Source organism: Varroa destructor, unplaced genomic scaffold (assembly GCF_002443255.2).
Source record: "Varroa destructor unplaced genomic scaffold, Vdes_3.0 BEIS01000003.1, whole genome shotgun sequence".
Classification (NCBI taxonomy): Eukaryota; Metazoa; Arthropoda; class Arachnida; order Mesostigmata; family Varroidae; genus Varroa; species Varroa destructor.
The window spans coordinates 9,019,054-9,039,185 of record NW_019211456.1 but is presented as its reverse complement, the minus strand read 5'-3'; the positions used below and the strand labels follow the sequence as shown (position 1 = coordinate 9,039,185).

General features: G+C 44.3%; 2 protein-coding genes across 3 annotated transcripts in view; both read right to left on the bottom strand.

The window, feature by feature from the left end:
• Positions 1 to 87: 87 nt before the first annotated feature.
• On the bottom strand, positions 88 to 2,854 carry LOC147756490 (uncharacterized). The gene is made up of 2 exons (XM_086985725.1): positions 2,097 to 2,854; positions 88 to 914 (listed from the first exon to the last, which is right to left on the bottom strand). Exon 1 carries the CDS (start codon positions 2,852 to 2,854, stop codon positions 2,105 to 2,107), a length of 750 nt encoding a protein of 249 aa, XP_086841851.1. The 3' UTR covers positions 88 to 914; positions 2,097 to 2,104.
• LOC111246413 (uncharacterized) overlaps positions 1,660 to 20,132 on the bottom strand; it is a 136,843-nt gene continuing 118,370 nt past the window's right edge. Inside the window, exons 2-12 of one of the 2 annotated variants that reach the window (XM_022795963.2) lie at positions 8,658 to 8,701; positions 7,183 to 7,344; positions 6,789 to 6,922; positions 6,540 to 6,677; positions 6,277 to 6,409; positions 5,387 to 5,553; positions 4,809 to 4,964; positions 4,275 to 4,547; positions 3,997 to 4,136; positions 3,544 to 3,804; positions 1,660 to 2,997 (exon numbers count right to left, since the gene is read on the bottom strand). In XM_022795963.2, coding sequence (XP_022651698.1) covers positions 2,939 to 2,997; positions 3,544 to 3,804; positions 3,997 to 4,136; positions 4,275 to 4,547; positions 4,809 to 4,964; positions 5,387 to 5,553; positions 6,277 to 6,409; positions 6,540 to 6,677; positions 6,789 to 6,922; positions 7,183 to 7,344; positions 8,658 to 8,669 — 1,635 coding nt within the window. In that variant the 5' untranslated portion in view covers positions 8,670 to 8,701 and the 3' untranslated portion in view covers positions 1,660 to 2,938. The remainder of the gene's footprint in view (positions 2,998 to 3,543; positions 3,805 to 3,996; positions 4,137 to 4,274; positions 4,548 to 4,808; positions 4,965 to 5,386; positions 5,554 to 6,276; positions 6,410 to 6,539; positions 6,678 to 6,788; positions 6,923 to 7,182; positions 7,345 to 8,657; positions 8,702 to 20,132) is intronic. The other variant, XM_086985720.1, reaches the window with a different exon arrangement.

The window sequence follows — 20,132 nt, the reverse complement described above, 5'->3', positions numbered from 1 at the left end:
TATAAATTATATACAGAATTCTAACTAATACTATTATTATCCGTACTGTACTTGTTGTTAGTAACCCAGTGAAACCACGACGAGCGGTTTTTCTATAGTTTTCTGTCATTGTTCGTCGGGTGACGACACCTTGCGGCGCCGGCCACAACCTCCAGATAAGATTTTTATTCGATACGGTTTGTGTATATCTGTTTGTGAGTGACAGGCACCCCCTGGCCTCTCTACAACTGCATAGTGATACTCTTGGTCCAGAGATATACATTATACACGCTAGAATTGAACTCATCGCCATCATCGCGTACAGGTCTGGTCAGGCAATGCGACTTCCCCGGTGCACCATCTTTTTGCAGTAGCTGTTGGAATGTCGAATCGATAGCTTTTCTCTATTGTATCTATGGAGGCAATTGCTCCTTTCTCATACAGCGTCTGTTTGCTGGCTCTCTGACCTTCTGCCGTTGGCTTATTCCGGTTTTTATCATTACTGCTACTGCGTATTGTATTGCACTTTATGTACAAGTATATTATTTTGGTAAAGAATGTACGCGGACGTCAATACGCTGCAGGACATATTTACGCAGTCAGCGTTGTAATGACTGGGGCAAGCCGACCGACTGTATATTGTTATCGGCCCCAGCTAAATCGGATTTCTTCTTTAAGTCTAGAAAGTATCAGTGGCTTCGTCTGAACGGCACGACTTTCGCTTTACGGATGTACTTGTGTATCCATAATTGTATTCGCTAATTGCCTCCCTACGTTCAGCATTTTCCCGACGTGACGATACTTCCGACATCTTTGGCTGGTGTGGTTTTCGACTTCCGTGGCAGCCTCTCGTATGGGTGTGAGCTTCTGTGCGATTGCAGTTGACATTCCCATTGCGGAGTTGTGCAGAGTTACGACAGACTCCCAATGCCTCTCTATCCGACGGCCATAAAAAATTACAATGCCCATTTTATGATTGACTTTCGAGAATGTAGTTTTTCATCAAATTACTAAGAACGCTACTATTATCATGCCTGATGTATCATAATAGTAAACTGTCATCATTATTTCATGTCCGACAAATTGACAAAAAGCAAATAGCCAGCTTCTTAGATGCCCTTGACATAAACTAGTACTGTTTATAATTATATAATAATTATTATCAAGTGTTATTGTATATTATCAAGTAGCTTATGGAAAGCATTCAGAAAAGGACAACTTTGCTATGGTGGGTCCATGCGGCAAAACTACAGTTAACAACACTGAAAGGGCAAAAGAATAAGCCTGATAGGTGACAACACAGAGCTCATTCTTTGTCCAAGACTGCAAAGAAAAATAAGTAGGATAGTCAACGTTCATATCAGTGCAGGTAACTTGTTGACTTGTTCTTTGGTTTTGTGCGAGTGGGAAGTTCGTTCCGACGCCGACTTTGTCCAATCTCGTAACTTAGTAGTTGTCGACTACCACAACCAAATTATAATCAAACACTTTTGTCGAATTTCTATCCGTATGCCCCATTAACTTCTGGTGTCCTTAATGATAGACAAAATTGTGACCGTCAATTAGTCGTAGTGTTTAACTGTGCCACGATCCGAATAACGTTTACATAAGCTTCGTCTCCGTTAAGAAATCGAACTTAGTCTGGACGTTATACATCGTAGCGTACATCAGGCAAAAATCTGGTAGCAAAGCGATGCGTTTCCTTTATTATTTAAAACAAAACCCGCACATAACTTTACCAAAAACCATCTTATCTTTGGCCGTCTCGTTCTAAGCGACAAATGCCGCCTTTCCATCAAAGCCCGCAGTAGACCGAGCGATGATGCCCTCCTTTCCCTCCTAATCGTTCAGTGAGGCAGTACTAAAGGCGCAAGTTAACATCTAACTAGCGGTTTGTTTGCTTGCGAACCCTCCAGCACTTGTGTTGCAGTATAGGTGGCGATTTTGATCTACCGCAGTACTACGTCATCTTAGCATATAGAGATGGTTTTATGTGCTTAATGCTGTCTCAGACGTACGGACAGCAGCTGACCATTTTGAAACGGGCCACATGGTGACTGTATGGTTACCGTGTATTGCTTTCGTCGTCTAATAGGAAGGCACAAGCCGAGCTTTACCTTTTGTTTTACTCGAACACGTAACAATAGGGTGCTCGCTCATATGTGGATAGTGATGAGAGTGAAGTAAGTGGCGTAGAGGCTGATTCGCCCCCACTAGACAGCGAGTGCTTTAAGGTCGAGTACATGTGCGTGTCTTGTTGCTGCTGCTGCTGCTGCTGCTGCTGCTGCTGCTGCTGCTGTTGCTGATGCTGCTGTTGGGGGCTAAGCGTGACATAAGCGTGCTGCACACTGTTGTGATCATTGTACGCACTTTCACCAAAATCGCCAGTCTGCTCATATATTGCCTCCTCAGTTTGATCGTAAACATTTGATCCCATGGGATTTCTGCTAGTGCCAAGATGACACGGTGATGGTTTGGACTCGACACTCGCTGTCGTTGAATCAGTAAGTTGATGATACTGCTTATTTCCAAACCGGGGTGTTAAGGGTACACCTCGTAGTGGGCACAATGAACCCGGAGTGACGGCAGCTCTAACTGCTAGTTGACCTGAATTTACTATCGTGATCTGATGTCGTTGACCAGCGTCATCAGGAAGAGCAGACGAACGTGACGGAAACACGTGCGGTCGTCCAAATGGTCTTGGCAGTCTGCTCAGAGGTGCACGCTGACCACCTATTGTAGTGCTCATACGGTGGTTTTCGAATGACGATACGTGGCCACCCAATATAGGTGCATCATGTGTATCGAGTGTGGAGATACGCGGACGCAACGTGGTTGAATAATTTGCATCCAAGTTAGCAAAGGTTGACCCCATGGCGTGTTGGTGAACGTCTTGCTGGCTGCTTTGCGGGCTAAGAGTGGAGACGGCAGATGTTATTGATCTCCGAGAGTCCTCGGGTCACAACTCTGTAACGGGTATCAATCGAACCGGAGCATTGCGTTGAAGATGGTAAATGCCTGCAATGAAACAATCATGCAAAAATAATTTCTACGAATTCAAACACTATAAGTGCACATATATTGGAAATGCGAACAATACTTTAAGGACTTCATACTTTAAGAAGGAAAAAGTTCTTAAAAGAAAGGATTAATTAGTGCACTAAGTGCTCTATACGATTGATATATCGTGTATCCTTCACATGCATATGTTCACAAGGCCTGCATGAGTAGAACGACATAGTTCGAGCTGGCCGTTTGTTGACCTGGTCAAGTAGCAATGGCAAAATTTTTTAAAAATCTATTCGCCAAAGGAAAGAATCATGGAAGTACTATATAATCCTCGGCAGAAGTTAACACTCACAGATAGCTAATAGACAGCTTTATTCAAGTTCTAAAAAGTATTTTTAGGCGATTACTCTTGTCTCAGTATTAGGAGCTGGCTTCAACACGAGTCGCTCGATATCATTAGAGCCGAGTTGTACCCAATAAAAGGCATTCATAGACCATGCTACGACGTAGCACTTAATTCGAGTGTGTGTATATATAAGATACAACCCTACGAACCATCATAATCGTCGCCTGGCACCATATATGTCTTCTCCAAGTACTGATGTTTTGTACTGCCATTGTGTACGGGCGCAGTTTTGTCCTTGCTACGCAGACACGGCAGCCAAGCGGGAAGACGATGATGCCTCCAGTACAAGAATGTGATGATGCCAACTGATACTAATAAGGCTAGTATCACCAATGGAACAATGACTGAAAGGAAGAGTGACGACATTCCGCACTCGAAGGCTATCGCTGGCAGCTCATAAAGCTTACGACCTTCAAGTGTTAAAACATCGAAAATAGATCGAACAGAATCAGCCGCCGGAAATTTATAGTCTCGAAGTTAACGTGAACCAAACTAGGACATGATATATATGTAACTGACCGTTATGATACTAATTTATACTATATAGATACTGTGTTATGATACTAATTACTAGGATTATTACCGCTATGAACGAGGTTCACCTGTAAACTTCGTAGGCTCAGCACAGCTGATATGTATGGTCTCATTGTCAAGCGGACCAGGCCTTTCGTTTGCTGGTTTGCCTGTAGAGTTAAGGTACTCTATCGTCAGATCACGAAGCCAGCTCAGCGAACAGTCGCATCTGAAATATTGAAACAGTTTTTGCCGTTGCAAACATTAACGCCTAAAGAAAAAGTAGTAGCAGACGATTTTTGGCTAAATGTTCAAGGTCAATTTATTTAGTTTCGCTTAAACTATGCATGTAGATAGTGGCACTTACTTGAAAGGATTATCGCGAAAGTCGACGCGCTTGAGAAGATACCAGGACATGAAGCCTGCATCAATGCTACGGAGGCCGCTCTCTCGAAAAGAAATTATTTGCAGTTTTCCCAGACTGCGGAACATTTTCGAGTCTAGAACCTTCAAATTCACATTTGACTCAAGTCGAATTTCGCGGATGTCGCTATTGCCCGCAAATGTATCGGCGTGAATCGAACGAAGTTCTTGAGATGAGGATATGGACAAGTTGCTCAAATTTGGTACATGTGATAAGCTGTAGAAAGACATAGCAAACCATTGAGAAAACGGTCTTGGTAAGGTACTTCGAATATTGGCGCGTTTTTCAAACGGCTGTGCACCTAAAGGTACAGATCCATCTATGAATACAGTGTCGAACGATTCCTCCTACACGCACATTCTAGTATAGTTGTCCCGTAAAGCTTTTTGAGACTCCGTTGTTTGTGCCTTCTTCGCTGTGTACTTATAGGAATCAATTAATAACATAAATAGGGCTCTATTTCAGCTGATCAGTTACCTTCTGGCAGTAAGTATTTGAATCGGATTGGCGTCAAAAATGAGTGTTTCAAGTTTAGCCGGTAGAGGACGCGGAATTGTGGAGAAGCGGTTCGACGAGATGTCTAAGAACGTCGCGGATGAATTATAAAGGAATGACGTATTTGACAGGTCGCAACTGAAACGTTCGAATGTAACGGAGCACGTAGATCATTTTTTTAGATCATCATTTTGCTGATACGTTAAAATGTACGTAACCCGTAATATACTATGAGGGTCGGGAGCATTGACTCTGTTCACTCATCTATGTGCATATATATATATATATGAACCGTAGTATTCAGAGTAGTAGTCGTAGATCAAGAAGCCAACTGCAAAGTATTTCAATTTTTATCTTCGTTAGATTACTAGTAATTTAAGTGATACGATTATCTCGTAGAAGTACGAGAGAAAAATTTATAGACTGTTCTATCGCCAATGACGAGCTTCAGCTAGTTCCCGTAAGCCAATTTCAAATCAGAAATTATCATACATTATTGCCATCTAGAGAATTGTCAAGTTTACTTAGAATAGTTTGACCGTCGGCAGCTTGGTACGAACCGTTCAAGACGCAGGGTCTTCACGTCAGGTAGCACTCCGGCCGGAATATCTCCAAAGCTATTAAAAGACAGGTCAAGATAATTAAGTAGCCGAAGTTTTGTCAATGAGGTTGGAACCGTGATAAATTTGTTGTCCTTCAGATTGAGCCGTTGCAGTTTCGTGAGTCCCTGCAAACAAATGAATTATGACATCGTACAAACTGGTTTCCATCACCGCAAGCTGTTTAATGATAAATATAACGGGTAACTAGGCACATGAATATGATTACGAGTCCGCTGTAGATGAAGATTTTAACAAGTCTGCATTCTCGTTAATATTATTGGTAAAGGCCGGTAACATCTGGTTCGGTGTGGGTCGAAGTCAAACATCTATACCGACATAGAGACACGAAGTTAGAAAGTAGAACGGCACCACCGCATGAGAAGTCGCCATGATATTTCTTCGTCGGCGTATTAAGTGCACTAGAATTCTTTTCCTTTGGGCTACTCTTTTCTGTGGGCAACGGAACGGTCGGCCACAGTATAAGTCAGCCTATACGAAGATAGATCCAGGCCTCTTCATGGCCATGGAGCAAATTTTGAACAAGCCAAATGGACTTCGCTTTAAAGAGCGATCATGAAAGTTTACGTCTTGAAGTGTTTCGGATTTTCTCGGATTGCTACAATAGAGCGAATCAATGATTTGAAAATCACCGTTGCAGGGAACCATTGAATTGTCATGTTGGTACTATCTGAGATTGACAACTGTAATAACGCATAGGTTTAGAAAACCCATTCGAGATTACGAATTTTATTGGGTTTTTTTTTAGTATTTTGTTTCTCTGGCACCTGATTTCGGATATATAAGTAAATACGACTAATCACTTTTGTCAACCCAAATTCTAGTATTACCTGTAGTGATCCTTGGCTCAATTCGCTAAGGCTGTTTTCCGAAAGATCGAGTTCTACCAGTGACGAGTTGATGAACGTCTGCTTCTCAATACTGGTGATATGGTTTTTAGCGATGTCGAGCCTCGTCAAGGACCTTAACAGTGGAATAATAGATATCGAATTATTATCTATTGTGTACGTGGGCCATTTTAAAGATCTCATTATGTAGTTTGATGCTTTACCTGCGCTAGATCCAAAACGCCATGAATAGAAAATTCATTTACCTCAAACCGGCCAAATCGCTCCTCCGTAAAGATGTGAATTTGTTCTCTCGTACAATTACGACGCTGAGATTATGCAAATTAGAGAGTGGCTCTCCAAGCGCTGTCAAGAAGTTCCGCGTTAGGTCCAAATGGCGCATTCTGAAAAAGTATAAATTTGTACAGTTTTTTTTCTTTATGTCACTATTTAATTCGTATATGTATATTTTTTAAGTTTTAAATTTCGTGTAAGTTGTACAAATTCTCACTTACCTCACGTAGACGTCAATGTTAGAAACTGATTTGATACGTGAGTTTACCAACTTAAGTTGAACCAAGCCAGGATTTAATACATGTGGAACATAGTCAAACTCTTGATCCGAACAGTCAACGACGATATCGCCGTCCTGGTAGGTCCACCGGGACACATGAAATACAGTGTATAAGCACAAGTCGATCTATTTTGTTAGACACTATCGTAAAGGAACTTACATTGAGCTAAGGAACCACGCTAAACCAGAATGGACATCTACGAAACAATTATTGTAAGGTCATAAACGACCAGCACAATTATCAACCAGACTACAGCATTTTAAAAAACGATAAATTTCAGATTCTCTAGTCTCAGATATGTTATTATTACGCCTGCCGAGCGGAAAATAGATACCTGAGTATACGGCGGACACGGTAGTTTTAAAGGCGAATTGGAGGCCGATGAGGCTATCCCTAAAATAGTTGTGAAGAGTACAATGAGCTGCCATCGTCGTTGCGCCAGAGGCCGGCAGACGTCCACCGGGAAACCATCGGGAGGACGCCACCGAGACATCAACTGTGAAATCGTATAGGGGAAAAGGCGGCGTTAGACAATCATCGACCCGGAATTAACAGACACTAAGACACGCAACCAGTAAATAACACTAAAAAACGCTATGACCAGTAAATATTTGCGGTGCAAACAAATAAACTATTGCCGTGAAAGGATGACCTTTCTGTTACATTAATGGCTGTATATAAAACATGCGTAGATTAACAATAAATATACAATTACGACATGAATATGCCCCTGCGGTAGTCTAACGTTATTTTTTAATGACTCGATGTATCTAAGACGTCATTTGATTTCATCATTTGTCTATCAGGTTTATTTAGAATGCTTTGAAAATTGATCGGTAATAATAATAATAATAATAATAATAATAAGAAATTTGCTTTGCAGACATTCCGCGTTACAACCGTAGCACCGCGTCTACTCTAGTAGCACTTATAGCTTCTGCGACACAAATTCAGGCTTTCGTTCGTTATCGAGCCGTTATAACCACGAATTTCAGTTTGCGCTCATGTTGCTTGATTAATCCTGGAAATTGCGCAGGAACAATTTCAGAGAAGCCAGACGTAAAGAAGGCCGAACCTCTAGAAAGGTGCAACATATATCGAAACGTAGACGCGACGAGCGCTTTTACCTGACGCACTGGTAGAGCCTAGTTAAAGCAGTAGATACATTTACAACATGGCGAAGACGATAATGAGGCCGGTCAAAACAATATGAAATCAAGGTACTGCAAACGAAGGCCAGCAGCTTTGATACTTTAGAGATACAAAAATCGTGCTCTCTCATTGTCGCTAGCGACTTTCGAATGGATTGCAATGTAGCCTTTCTCCCTTGCATGCAGTGTGCACGTGTGCACTGGCTGGAAGGGAGAAATGGGATGTTGTGCGTGCGCAACGCATAAGAACACGTTCGATTTCAACATAGAGTGACTTTATAACTAACAATAGCGTTCTTATAGTGAACAAGATGTTTAATCTTCTATGCAGCTTACATAAATTATTAGCGCGTTATCATAACAACTGATAGAACTTGACTTACTAATCATTTATTAGAGGGACCAAAACCGATTGAAAGTAGCTCTCTCAACATGGAACTCGTTCAAGTTTTTCGGTGTTAAATCAATAGCTGTGCATAAAAAAGGTATAGAAATGCAACATGCCGAAAGGATTTCACTTAGCGATAGTATCTGCAACAGAATTAACTATCTAGCCCACGAAAGGCTAGCAAAGAGTTCCGTACAACAGTACAGTTACTTAAATCATATGCGTCCAGCTCGAGATGTACACGAAGACCTATATCTAATGGTTACTTACGATAGCCCTCATGCTGATGGTGATGTTTATAGATTACATCACATCTGAAAGAGCAGTAATAAACAATACGTTAATAGAAGTTAACAGTATGGCCAATAGACTAAACATTTTACATACAGATCAATAACAGACAGCACAGGTAGATCCTTTATTATTTTGTAATATTTGCTTGTTAGCTTAGACTGCGACAGGTCTGTTATTATCATAAACAGTGGAACGGTGATTCACCGTTCATATGCGTTTTCTGAAAATCTGTGTTCGAATAAAATACTTCATAGGACACGTAGGTCTTTGGGTACTCTATTCGGTAACCTATTGACAGCGGCAAATCGCACATGGCATGAGCAGCCGAAATTAGCAGTTGAACGTTGTTTCCTGGTTTCAAAAAGTCCACCTGTCAATGTCTGCAGTGACCATTTAACATAAATTGCAGTATTCAATATCTATTTCCTTTAGTTCCGATTACTGGGGCATATTTCAGTCATCAATCCGATACCATAGCTGCTTGCGCATTCAGTTCCCCCGAGTACGAATCTTGACCACTTCTCTAAGCCATTTTCTTTCGTTTATCCCAGTAGAACGTTGCCAGGCCAAACCCTGCGACTGAAATTCCATATCACTTTTTCCGAGCGCCTTCGTTCCAGTTCCCCCTCCCCCGTTTCTTCTCGTCTCCAGATTTCGGCAGTCAGTACACTTTCCGACGCAAAAAACAAGTTTTGTTCTCTTTCAATCCCCAAGACTGCCATTGTGCGGCAGTGTCCTGCCAATGGCACAAAGGCCAATGGACCACGCCAACGAGTGAGTAGGCGGTCAGTTCGAAGGAGAACAGAACAGCAACGGCAAGGCAGCAGCCGTACGTTCGAGTAGTCATCTTGTCCTAATCTTTTCAGTTTTTTGCTGTGCACACAAACTTCTCACCTATTTGTGTCTATAGATAAAAGCGAAGTTTGTGTTCATCGTATGGCCGTACTGCTCTTAGTGACTGCATCGCCCCGCCTGCTTGTTGTCGATAGATGTCAGACGATCGCTCGATACTTACGCGTTTGCCCGCTCGCTGTTGTTGACGGTGGTGCAGTAAGACTCAACGAGCCCCTTGGGGTCGTTACTTTGTTAAAATGGCCACTCAGCCCCAGGGCCGAGGCCTTTCTTCCGCCTACGTTGCCACACAATCCCATTGGTCTCGAAAGGTGATGCCGCTGCGCCGCCGCCACCACCACCGTTGTGGCGGCTGCTGCTGTTGCAAATCGGCTAAAATCATACCGGTCGGCTAACCCACGTTTGACCCGCTTTTATCTTCATACATCTGCGCAGATTGGTTGGCGGACGAGACATATACGCCGCATTCAAGCGCCGATCCTAACCGACTGCCGGCGTATTCTCCCCCTGCCACTTTTCCATTCATTCGTTTCTCTCATTCAGCAGCCACACGACCATCTGATCGATGATGATGGCGATGATCATGCTGATAGCGACAGTGGTGATATTCCCGTTGGTCCTGGTATTAGACGTCGCTCTGCTGCTGCTACACCAAGTGATAATGATGATACCTATGATAATGATTAAAACGCCTTTTATCGCGACAAACCCTCCTGTCTGTGACGATGGGCGGGGGGGGGGTACTTTGCGAGAGAATGAAACGAGTAATGTTGCTTTGACAGGCTTCTTGATCTAATTTCGCCGTTCATTCGTTCGTTGCCATATAGAGGGCGTATAGAGCTGGCGTTGCGCCTTGTCTACTCTTTGATTTACTAGAACCGTGATATCAGTACAGTCGTTGTCGGTATGATGTATGGCCTTTGTTGGCCTTTTCGAGCAGTTCTCCTATTAATATATATACGGGTACACAAATCCGATCATGCAAGGCTTACAGGGGCTGCCATTTGTACATCTGTGTATGTGTACTTGTATTGAGGTAGTCTTTTTTATCGTGCTAACCCTCCAGATTCTCGTCACCATTTGTATCATATACATAGGAATAGATCAAAGATGAAACAAACTTTATCAGTTGAACTAACGCCGAATGTGGAAGTATTCGTCAATGAGGGCAGCAGGATCTCTGTAACGTATAAATATATAATACCGCCCCTGTTTGGGGCGTATATATAGAAGCTCTTAAAGAGAGAAAACAGCGAGCAGACAAAGAGATTGTGAGTTGGGATTGCGACCCAATGGATAGTGGGCTTACCGCACACTGGATGGGGCCCATTCGGGAAGCGGGATGCATATGAAAAGGAACGGAGTGAATGCCGGCCCTTTAGCCCTTACAAGAGACTATAATAGACAAAGTGACCAAATACCTGTACACCACTTCATAGAAATTTACACTCACTGTATGGTTGCGATTGAGGCTGTGGTTAGTTTTGAGTACGCAGACAACTCTGGAAGGTAAAGGAGGATAGAGCGTGACTGGGGTAATGTGCGCTACTGCCCCTTTGTAAACGATCGCTAGTGTTCTGGTGAGCTTTTTACGCTGACGTTCAGTCGCTCTTTAACGAAACTACCGGTTGAGAGTGGTCGTAGATTCCGTGACGCTGGCTCTGAGAAGGGTAGAGCTCTACATCAAGAAAAGCAGGTAGGGGAACTATAGTACGATCCTTTATCCTGTTGTGTTATCGTGCTGATTGTGGATTTCTGTAGAGGTGCAGATGCCCACAATATCAAGCGGCAGAGGATTGGGTGGTTGAAATTGTGTGTGTGATATCCCCCCCTGGTAGTATATTAACAGACTGATTTCATCCGATTTGGCCTTATCTCTATTGAACGGATGGCGCAGGTGCGTGTTTGGGCAATGGGCTGGGAGAGGTGAAAAGGACTCGCCAGCACACCTATGAAGGAACAAAACAACAACAAACATTGCCACCCGCTTCCCTACAACTACATTCTGTGCCAACATACTTAGATTTAGTGGGTCAATGTTTCCAACGCACAGCTTGAAACAAGCTTAGATAACAAAGCAAAGCTTTCAACTACCGGTACGCCACAAGGAAAGCTTGCTGGTTGTTACCTAACTGAATCCAGAACGGGTGTCGGTAGATAAAGTGGAAATTTACGAGGTATATATATATATTTGGCCCGTTCGGGCGCATTGTATAAGCTCAAAACACATAATCCGCATTATGTTTCCGAATTAAAGGCCGTGGCAGGCGGATGGATTTTGTTAGACCAATGCTCTCGTTCATGACCACGTTATATAAACGTAGCTATTTCTTCTTCCTTTTAATTCTTTAGAGTACAGCTCTTTCACTATTCGTTTGTCCCGTCATTACTATGCCGTCCCCGTATAATGCATGCCTTAAATAGGGAGGTGGTCGCTGGGCGCAGTAACATGCAGCTGAACACACGCCCATGATTACATGTATGTAATAATAATAACAGTCCTTGAAAGCAAATGCAAGAATGACGATGGCTGTTAAAGGCCAAACAGAAGAGATAAGATAACAGAAGGTGAGCTGAGCAGTCGCTGTCTTCGCTAACGAAAACAGCAAAGTCTATAAAGCTAGCAATAATAATAACAGGAGCATCAACAGAAATACCACCACTGCACACAACAACAGAGAGATTCTTAAAAGAGCAAGTACGAAGGAAAAGTTTGTCTTTCCGAGCGAAGCACAAGCAGCAGGGGCAGCAACAGCAGCAGTGGGAGCACCCGCTGATCTTGCCTCTAGTCCCACAAACAGGTCTCGTTCTGTCATAGCAAAACTCCGCAGTTCCCTCTATAGGAATAAGTAAAGGAGGAGAAAGAAGATTTGAGAAGTGAAGAACGAAGATGTGACAACAACGACAAACGCACACAGGACTGAACATGTTGGCTGAGCGACCTGGGGGCCATCGTCTCACTGAACCCATGCTCATCTTCCAAAAGCGGCAGCTGCAGCAGCTGAAGTTAAAGCAGTAACCAGAGACCACCGCCGCCCTTCCATACTGGAAGGACCTTCGACCGCTCTAGCAGTTGTGGTAGCTGAGAAGCCGTAGAAGTTGTTGCCACGAGTTTGAAGCAGCGACAGGTGATACCATGTAAGTCGACCTATGAGGGAGGACGAGTTTACGCCATGACGAACAATTTTTCGTAAACGATCCAACCGCCGACGCAAAACGAGCAACACAAAGGAAAGAACGGCTTTGTCGGTACGGGCGAATGAAAACAACGCCACAAAAGTCATCGTGAAAGCCCACCAAGCTAACGCTCTAATTAGTTCAAGCTGGTGTTTGACCTAACTCAAGCATTGCCTTATATATAAATGTATAAAGTTCCACCACTGCAGAAGATCGTAGGGCGAATAGGTATTGATAGCTTCTATTGGACCTAACCAAAGGTAAGTACACGTCTCACAAGATCGCAGACGACTGTAGAATCCGGTTGTGCGATGCTTACTGACAGATCGCAGCAAAATATAATAATTCTCCTTCAAGGACCCATTACGAAGTGGGTCCATGTACATGCCATTGGGAATATTCGCATTAAGCGTCCATCTGTTTAATGGGAGTGTCTAAAGAAGGCGGTGCCTCTACAGCGAAGCTGTGCATAAATGTGTATGTGGAGAAATGTTGGCAGGTTTCGCTGTTCACGTCACGCATTGAATAATCATCCATTTATATCTCCAGGCTTGGTTGCCGGTTGGAACATTTGCTATACACAGAATGTATATCGCGCAACGGCTTAAGCTAAGACACGCTGGGTTGGGCAGGTCGGCGCATGTGCACGGACCCGTGCGGCCATATAAGGACATAGGTTTTTTTTGGGGGGCGGGGGGTGGGAGGGTAAACTCCTGTATTGCATTGGACTGGACCACCTAGATAGCGTGCAATACGTTGTTGAAACCCACATTTTCTCATGTGAATTCCATGTCATTGGGTGGAGCTCAAAATGTTGTCACAGAGTGCTGTTTTTGCCGACAACTATGTAACATTGTTACATTAACACTGACCGAAATAGTTTAGGGAACACAATTTCGAAGTTTTGCCTAAGGCTGAAAAGTTAGCCTAATAAGTATAGTATTTTATTAAAACGACGGCACGATACTGATTTCCCTCATTAGGCGACGCCGTTTATTCTAACTTGCTCGTTGTATCATGACTACGTTTAAGGATTGCGTGACTTTTCCGCAGAGGACTATTTTAATTAAATGTACACTTGATACGTTATAATAACTATGATCAATATGGCTTTTTATAGTGATCACTGTGGTGAGCAAACTAACGACACTGTGAGAGAGGTCTAAGGACGAGCTACACAAGTAGTTATCTAGCTCGTTATCTAACCCAATAAATTTAATCACATTTATAGTGTATTAAATAAATGCTTCGTTCTAGTTGATACCTATTGGTAGTTTGAACATAAAGTTTATAAACACAGTTCTGTAATCATTGGGTTTTGTACTTTTTCTTTTTATCACACTAGTACGTTTGCGATCGCTTTCCCTATCGTTTAATGTTTTTACGACTTCTATTTGTACGCGTGCGTTCGATCAACAGCGAAACGTGACCATAGTCTGGTCGGAATAGTCTAGCACTGAGCGATAGGCAGCAAAACGCTAACGCACCACTGTGACAAAACTGCAAAGAATCGACGCTAAGAAAAATGATGACCCTATGATAACCCGAGCTGCAGCAGGTTTGGTGGTATCGTGAAGTTTGTTCGCGTGAACAACGTCCTTCACCCGGTAACACTACCAGTTTAGTCAACTAGTAGCATCTGCTGTCAGGACGGAATCCGTTACTGTGGGCGAATCGGGCAAGCTTTTTTCCACGCTGCTTTGAAAAATGGCAAGATACTGCTTTCTTTTGCTAGCTCACTCCGCCTTGCCACCTCACCGCCCCCAAGTACCCCTAACAGTTGGTTGGCTCGAAAGTTTTGCACCATAGTTGTATCCACCACCATCATGACCATTATCATCCGTAGGAGCAATAGCAACAGCTATTATGTAGTGCCATTGTCAACATTTCTGCTCGCGTTTTTCTCGTGTAAATGCCACCTCCATCATTGTTAATGTCTCTGCTATATTCGTCATTGCGATATTCGCTAGTCGACGCAAAGTTTCGAATACCAACCGGCACCTTTTCTCTCCTTTTGCGCGATCTGGCGGTCACAAGGAGAAAAAAGCTCGGAAGGCTTTCAACGACGATTACAGCCTATGTGGATGGCTATGCCGGGGTTCTGGCACTGATCTGTAGCTGCTGCCGCCACTGCCGAAAAGTGCGCTGTAGTTAAAGGCTGATAACTGCCTTTGTACCTCATGAAAGTCAGGGATAAATTAAATGATAGTGAGTTCAGGACTAGTTGTAATAAGGTAATAACAATAGCGGTGACAGTACCCGTTATCCTGTTCATTGCGCTACATATAACTGCTATTGTGAGCCACTCGGTGCACTGGCCGAATGACAGTAGCTATTATTGTTACAATAGGACAAGGATTGGCTACAGTGAGGGCTGTGCCTATTTCTGGACAGCGTCAACATCAGCGTTGGCAATAACCACGCCCACGACAATAACACAACATGAAGCTGTTGTTGGAAGTGGCCATGTTTCATGGAACAAACAGCTGAGGAGAGAACAGAAAGAAAGTGAGAAGAAGGGAGCTAGTGAAGAACTGCGAAAATGCTAGCAACAGAGGGGACTGGCGTTCGGAGGAGTAACGTAGCTGGGGAATTTGGCGCTGGGGGGCTCGTACAAGGCAGGTTCTGCTGCTGTTCTTGTTGCGCAGCGGAAATTGCGACGGAGCATCCGCAAGCGGCGCTAGTAGTGGCGTCGTGGGCCCACTGACGCTGCGATTGCAGACAGCCGCTTCTGTCGTTCGCTGAGCAAGCTGCCAGCGAAACTGGCGGATATGAACAACATCGAAGCTTCTTTTTCTCCGTCCTCGGCCCCCCCCCTGTCATCGTTCTCTTCTGATAACATTCACAAACTCATCTGCCGTTCATATCACTACTGCTGCTTGTTTGTTGACCGTATTCAAAGGGTACATAAGCCATGTTATGTTGGTGACGCCGAGACGCTTCCGCTGCGTTCGCGCTCCTGCTGCAGCTACTGCCGCCGCTGTTCCGTGTCCATGCGCGTCAACGAAGAACGGGGATGACGACGACGACGACGACGACGACGACGACGACGACGACGACGACGACGAGCTGCATGGACAAAAGCATTGCCGTTATAGAACACAAAGGAGGAGAAACATGGCAAAGTAAAATGCATAGTGGAACTATGATGATAGCAAATCGGAATGGATGCAAAATGCGGCGATGAATAACTACGTCACGCTGTTCATGGGTGCTTGCAGGTACGCAGACATGTACGTATGGCTGCTATATGTTTAAACAGTACGGATGGACAACAGTCATGACAAGCAAGGGCTGTAAACACAACTCACTCATGCGGTATTCTCCCAGCACCCCCGACGGGCAACAATTCAAGGACGGCTGTTCGTTGTAAACAATCAGAGATTTCGGATTATGTACCGTACGCATAGCTCTTACAGACACAAACATATTTACCTGCATATAGCAAGATATCCCCTACATATGTTATATCCATGGACGTAAAATATAAATTGCAACGACTCGCACACTTATACCAAAGTGAATCTAGCGTCCGAGCACGGGAGATTATGTGAAGCAAATGTCTGAGTGACACAGACATAGCATCATGTGTCTCTCACGCATTCGGCGCGCGCGTGTTTTCTTCCCCTTTTCAGATTCTTTCCATTTTAGCCCTTCGATTCCGAATCTTTAGAAAAGGAAACAGGTGCAGCGCGTTGTTGTTCGGAGTAAGTGACTGGACGGGCAACGGCGATGAATAATGAAGGGGATGCCTGCCGACGTTGCTCCACCTGGGATACACTACGTCCTTCCTCATAGACTGTCCTATTTCTACATTGTAAAGTTTTACTCAGGTAAGCGTTTATTTGGCAAAACATGACACTTCATTGCTGCAACGACGTATATGTATTACCAGTTGGTGTCTATTGCTAGGTGCGCTATTCGAGATAAAAGCGTAAGCATCGAGTGGCATAGCGCGACCGGTAAAAGGATAGTCAAGGTTTGTGAGTTACCATCGGCGGAACCAGAGAGCCCGGGGAGGCCGTCGGTCCACGGCCAGGATTACACTGAGGTGTATGGGTGTGCTACTGTCAATTTCGTCTTTGAAAAACAGTGCGACCAGGCGACCGGCAGAACAACTGGATTTTTCGGGTGCATCAATTTTCCGTTCTCTTCAAGCGTTCGACTGACGCTTTTGCACAGCATTCGGTATCGCCATCATTTGAGAACTGAAGTGAGCATTTCCTCACCAGTACACAGCCCTATTTCCTGACAGCAGCGCGCGATTATCGCTTCCTCATCATCGGTAGCCTCCAACGAGATGCCTATATTAAGGATGTTGGCAGTCAATGCTACGCTCGTCGACAGTTACTGTATTTAGTTGTCCCAGTGTACGCAGAAGTGCGCATGTTTTTTTTATTGATTTCACCCAATGACGGTCTTGACAGATCGCTCTCACATGTTCGCAGGGAACCCAAACTTGAAACGTTATTAGGCGTTTGGGGGGTGCTAACGGGCTGCCAGCGCGCGTAAGTGGGAGAAGCTCTATGCACCACCACATTACTTACTACCGGTGATAGGTATCGATCTATTTAACATCTATCTACTTTGGGCATTTCACCGTACTCAAAAGCGCTTTTGATCCCTTGTTTGCTTCTTCTTGCGCAGATAAATAGCACATACATAGTCACCTGCATGATGCAGTCTTTCTTGTTCGTTCCATATCATTGCTTTTTACTGTCCTCGTGCCGTTTACCTCTTTGGAATGAATTCCCATAATGTCTTACCCATAGGATGATGGTAATGGTGTCGGCGGATAGGCGACACCTTTTCGAGGTTGAATGGGAAAAAGGAGGCAGCAACCGAGGACGAATCGTGAAGAACAGAACGATGGGTTTCGAACGGTGTTTTAAACGCAGACATGTGGAGGCTTTCCTGCTTTGGCCGTAGTTACAGGCGGGGGCGCTCGATGCCACATATTAGCCAGTGGTGCAACGGTGTGCTCAACTCCGCACCGAACAACGCAGCGGGAGATGATTATGCTTCGTGAGAATCGGTTTGCTGCCACCGAACCAACAGGCGACGCTGTATAAGAGAACGAAGGAAGGAAATAAGGTGGAAGAGTTTCAAAGTTTAGAAAAGGCCCGAGTTAGCCGGGAAAGCCATTGTTGCCTTTTGACAGGGCGCGGATGCCGCTTAGTTGCAAACGAGGCTGGCGTATTATTACCTCATGCCACATATACGGTACATACATCCTCGCAGATGTCCGTATTTTCCAGATCGGTTCGGATCTACTGTGGCACCACCCGTAAACCGCTACAACACAACCCCCTGTCGTCTACCTCAGCTCTACCTAGCCCAGCAACAAATCCTTGAATAAACGCTCCATCTATGGACACATCTGTACATGCATCTATTACCAGGCAGAGAACAGAAAGATCACGCCGCAAACTTGGCTAATAAAGCGGGTTCCTAGAAACCATTTTAGCCTTGTCTGTCGAGAGCATTCTTTCACCCTCCTTCCTTTGCCCCCTACGCAGCAAACTCCTAGCGCTTACTCTCAGATGGACGCAGATACCGGCGTGAGGACGGCCACGGCCCTGCCGGCAAGCGGCATACAAGCTACGGCCGCAGCACCGAGTGCGTCCATAGACATGCTCCGGAAGCAGACAACACCACATTCGCTTCCGGTTCCGGTCCGCGCGCGCGTTTGGCGTACGATTCGAATAGTTAGCTCGCCTAGCCGATGGACCCAGCAGTCGGTATGATGGCCGCCTGCGACAAAGGCCATTACGAGAAAACTTGCAAGCAACACCAACGAGACAGGGAACAGAGACGGAGCGCAGGCACAGCGAGACGAGAATTCAGCATCTATGGAAAAACTTAAAGGAGAACTGCAGCACGAGGAAGCAAGGGCGAGAGAGTAAGGGAAAAACGTGAGAAACGCGGTTTAGTGCCAGGATGGGGGAATAGTTCATGGTAGAGCGAGTGGGGGGATAATCGTGGAGCAGCGGCGTTAGTAGGAGCGGTCGCTTAAAAAGAGGCTCACAGAGACACAAATGACGCACGGCGCACACTAACAATAGAGCCTAAATGTACCATGCTCGTCCGGGCCAGGCCGGCTTATGCGCGATGCCCTGGTCATCGCACGTAATCATTTTTCACTTTTTTATTTAAAATCATTAAGCACGGTATAGGGCTTCACGTTAAATGTGAACAAATGAAAGAACCTAATACCGTATTATACGGTCCAGTGCGTACCACCACTTGGCATAATATTGTAAAATAGAGTATCTGCATTACGTAGTTACAGTCGCGTGCATTGTTGTGTCTGAGCGTCGTTCAGATACCACACAATGGCCATATTGTAATATGTAGATGAAAAATTCACTGTATATTATAACCGATCCCGTTAGTACATACTATAAGCGTGTGCATATCGAAGGTGGAAAGTGTTTAGCAGACTTTCCATCCTTTCGGCAGCCAAGTTCCAAACCAATCGCAGTGGCAGATAGTCCACAGCATATAAAGCTTTATGTACAACCTTACCGGGCCTAGCCTTATGACGCTAGTGCCCTAACATATGATGCTAAAGCCAAACAAAAAAAGCCTGAAGCTTCGAAAAAGGAAGGCGTGAACTGAAATGACAGTCGTGCATTTGTCTCCATTTTAGTCAGAAGAACGGCAGTAAAGGTGCTTTGTTATATTGTGCGTATTACAGCATCTTATAAATGTGCTTGTTGTTGTATTATATGCGCATCGTGGTCTGATGGAAATACTTTATGACTGATAGCTCCAGGCAACACAATTCCTCCCTAATGGCAGACATTCTCATAGATAATGTATTATCAATTGCAGCTGGACTTTTTGCTGATTATCGGGCAGCCTTCACACTGTACCTCAATCCACCTGCTGTGGCAGTTAGACCGGCTTTGCCTGTAGTAACTCAAACATATTTTATCCAGAATCACATACAGGCGGATTTTTAAGCCGGTCAAGATCCTGTTGTAATACTCATAGTGTACATGTTAGTGTAATATATATACACGTGTAAGAGAGGCTACACCTCACACCCGTTAGCGAAATCTAATTACAATCTAAGGTCTGGTTTATACGGACCTTTATTGCCTAAACTAACCTTTACACACTTGAACAGTACCGTAAAACGGCGAGTTGCGTTTTCGCTTCTAAATTCATATTCTTTAAAAGGGATCGCTGGTCACCACATACCGTCCATAGACATCGCAGCGACGTATTAGATTTGAGTCTGACGTGTAAAAGTAAAACTGTTAGCCAAGGATTTAAGTTATGTCCGTCCGTAAAAGCTAGTAGTAGTTGCGAATTGTGTTAGATACCTATTTGGTAGAAAGAGCGTGCGGTCGGTGAGTATAATATCGATGTTATACACATGAGATAAGCAGCCAGCGATAGCGAGAGACTTTC

Bases quoted from the DNA above. Each gene is read 5' to 3' on its own strand.
- LOC147756490 (XM_086985725.1), bottom strand. From the start codon at position 2,854: ATGGGGTCAACCTTTGCTAACTTGGATGCAAATTATTCAACCACGTTG.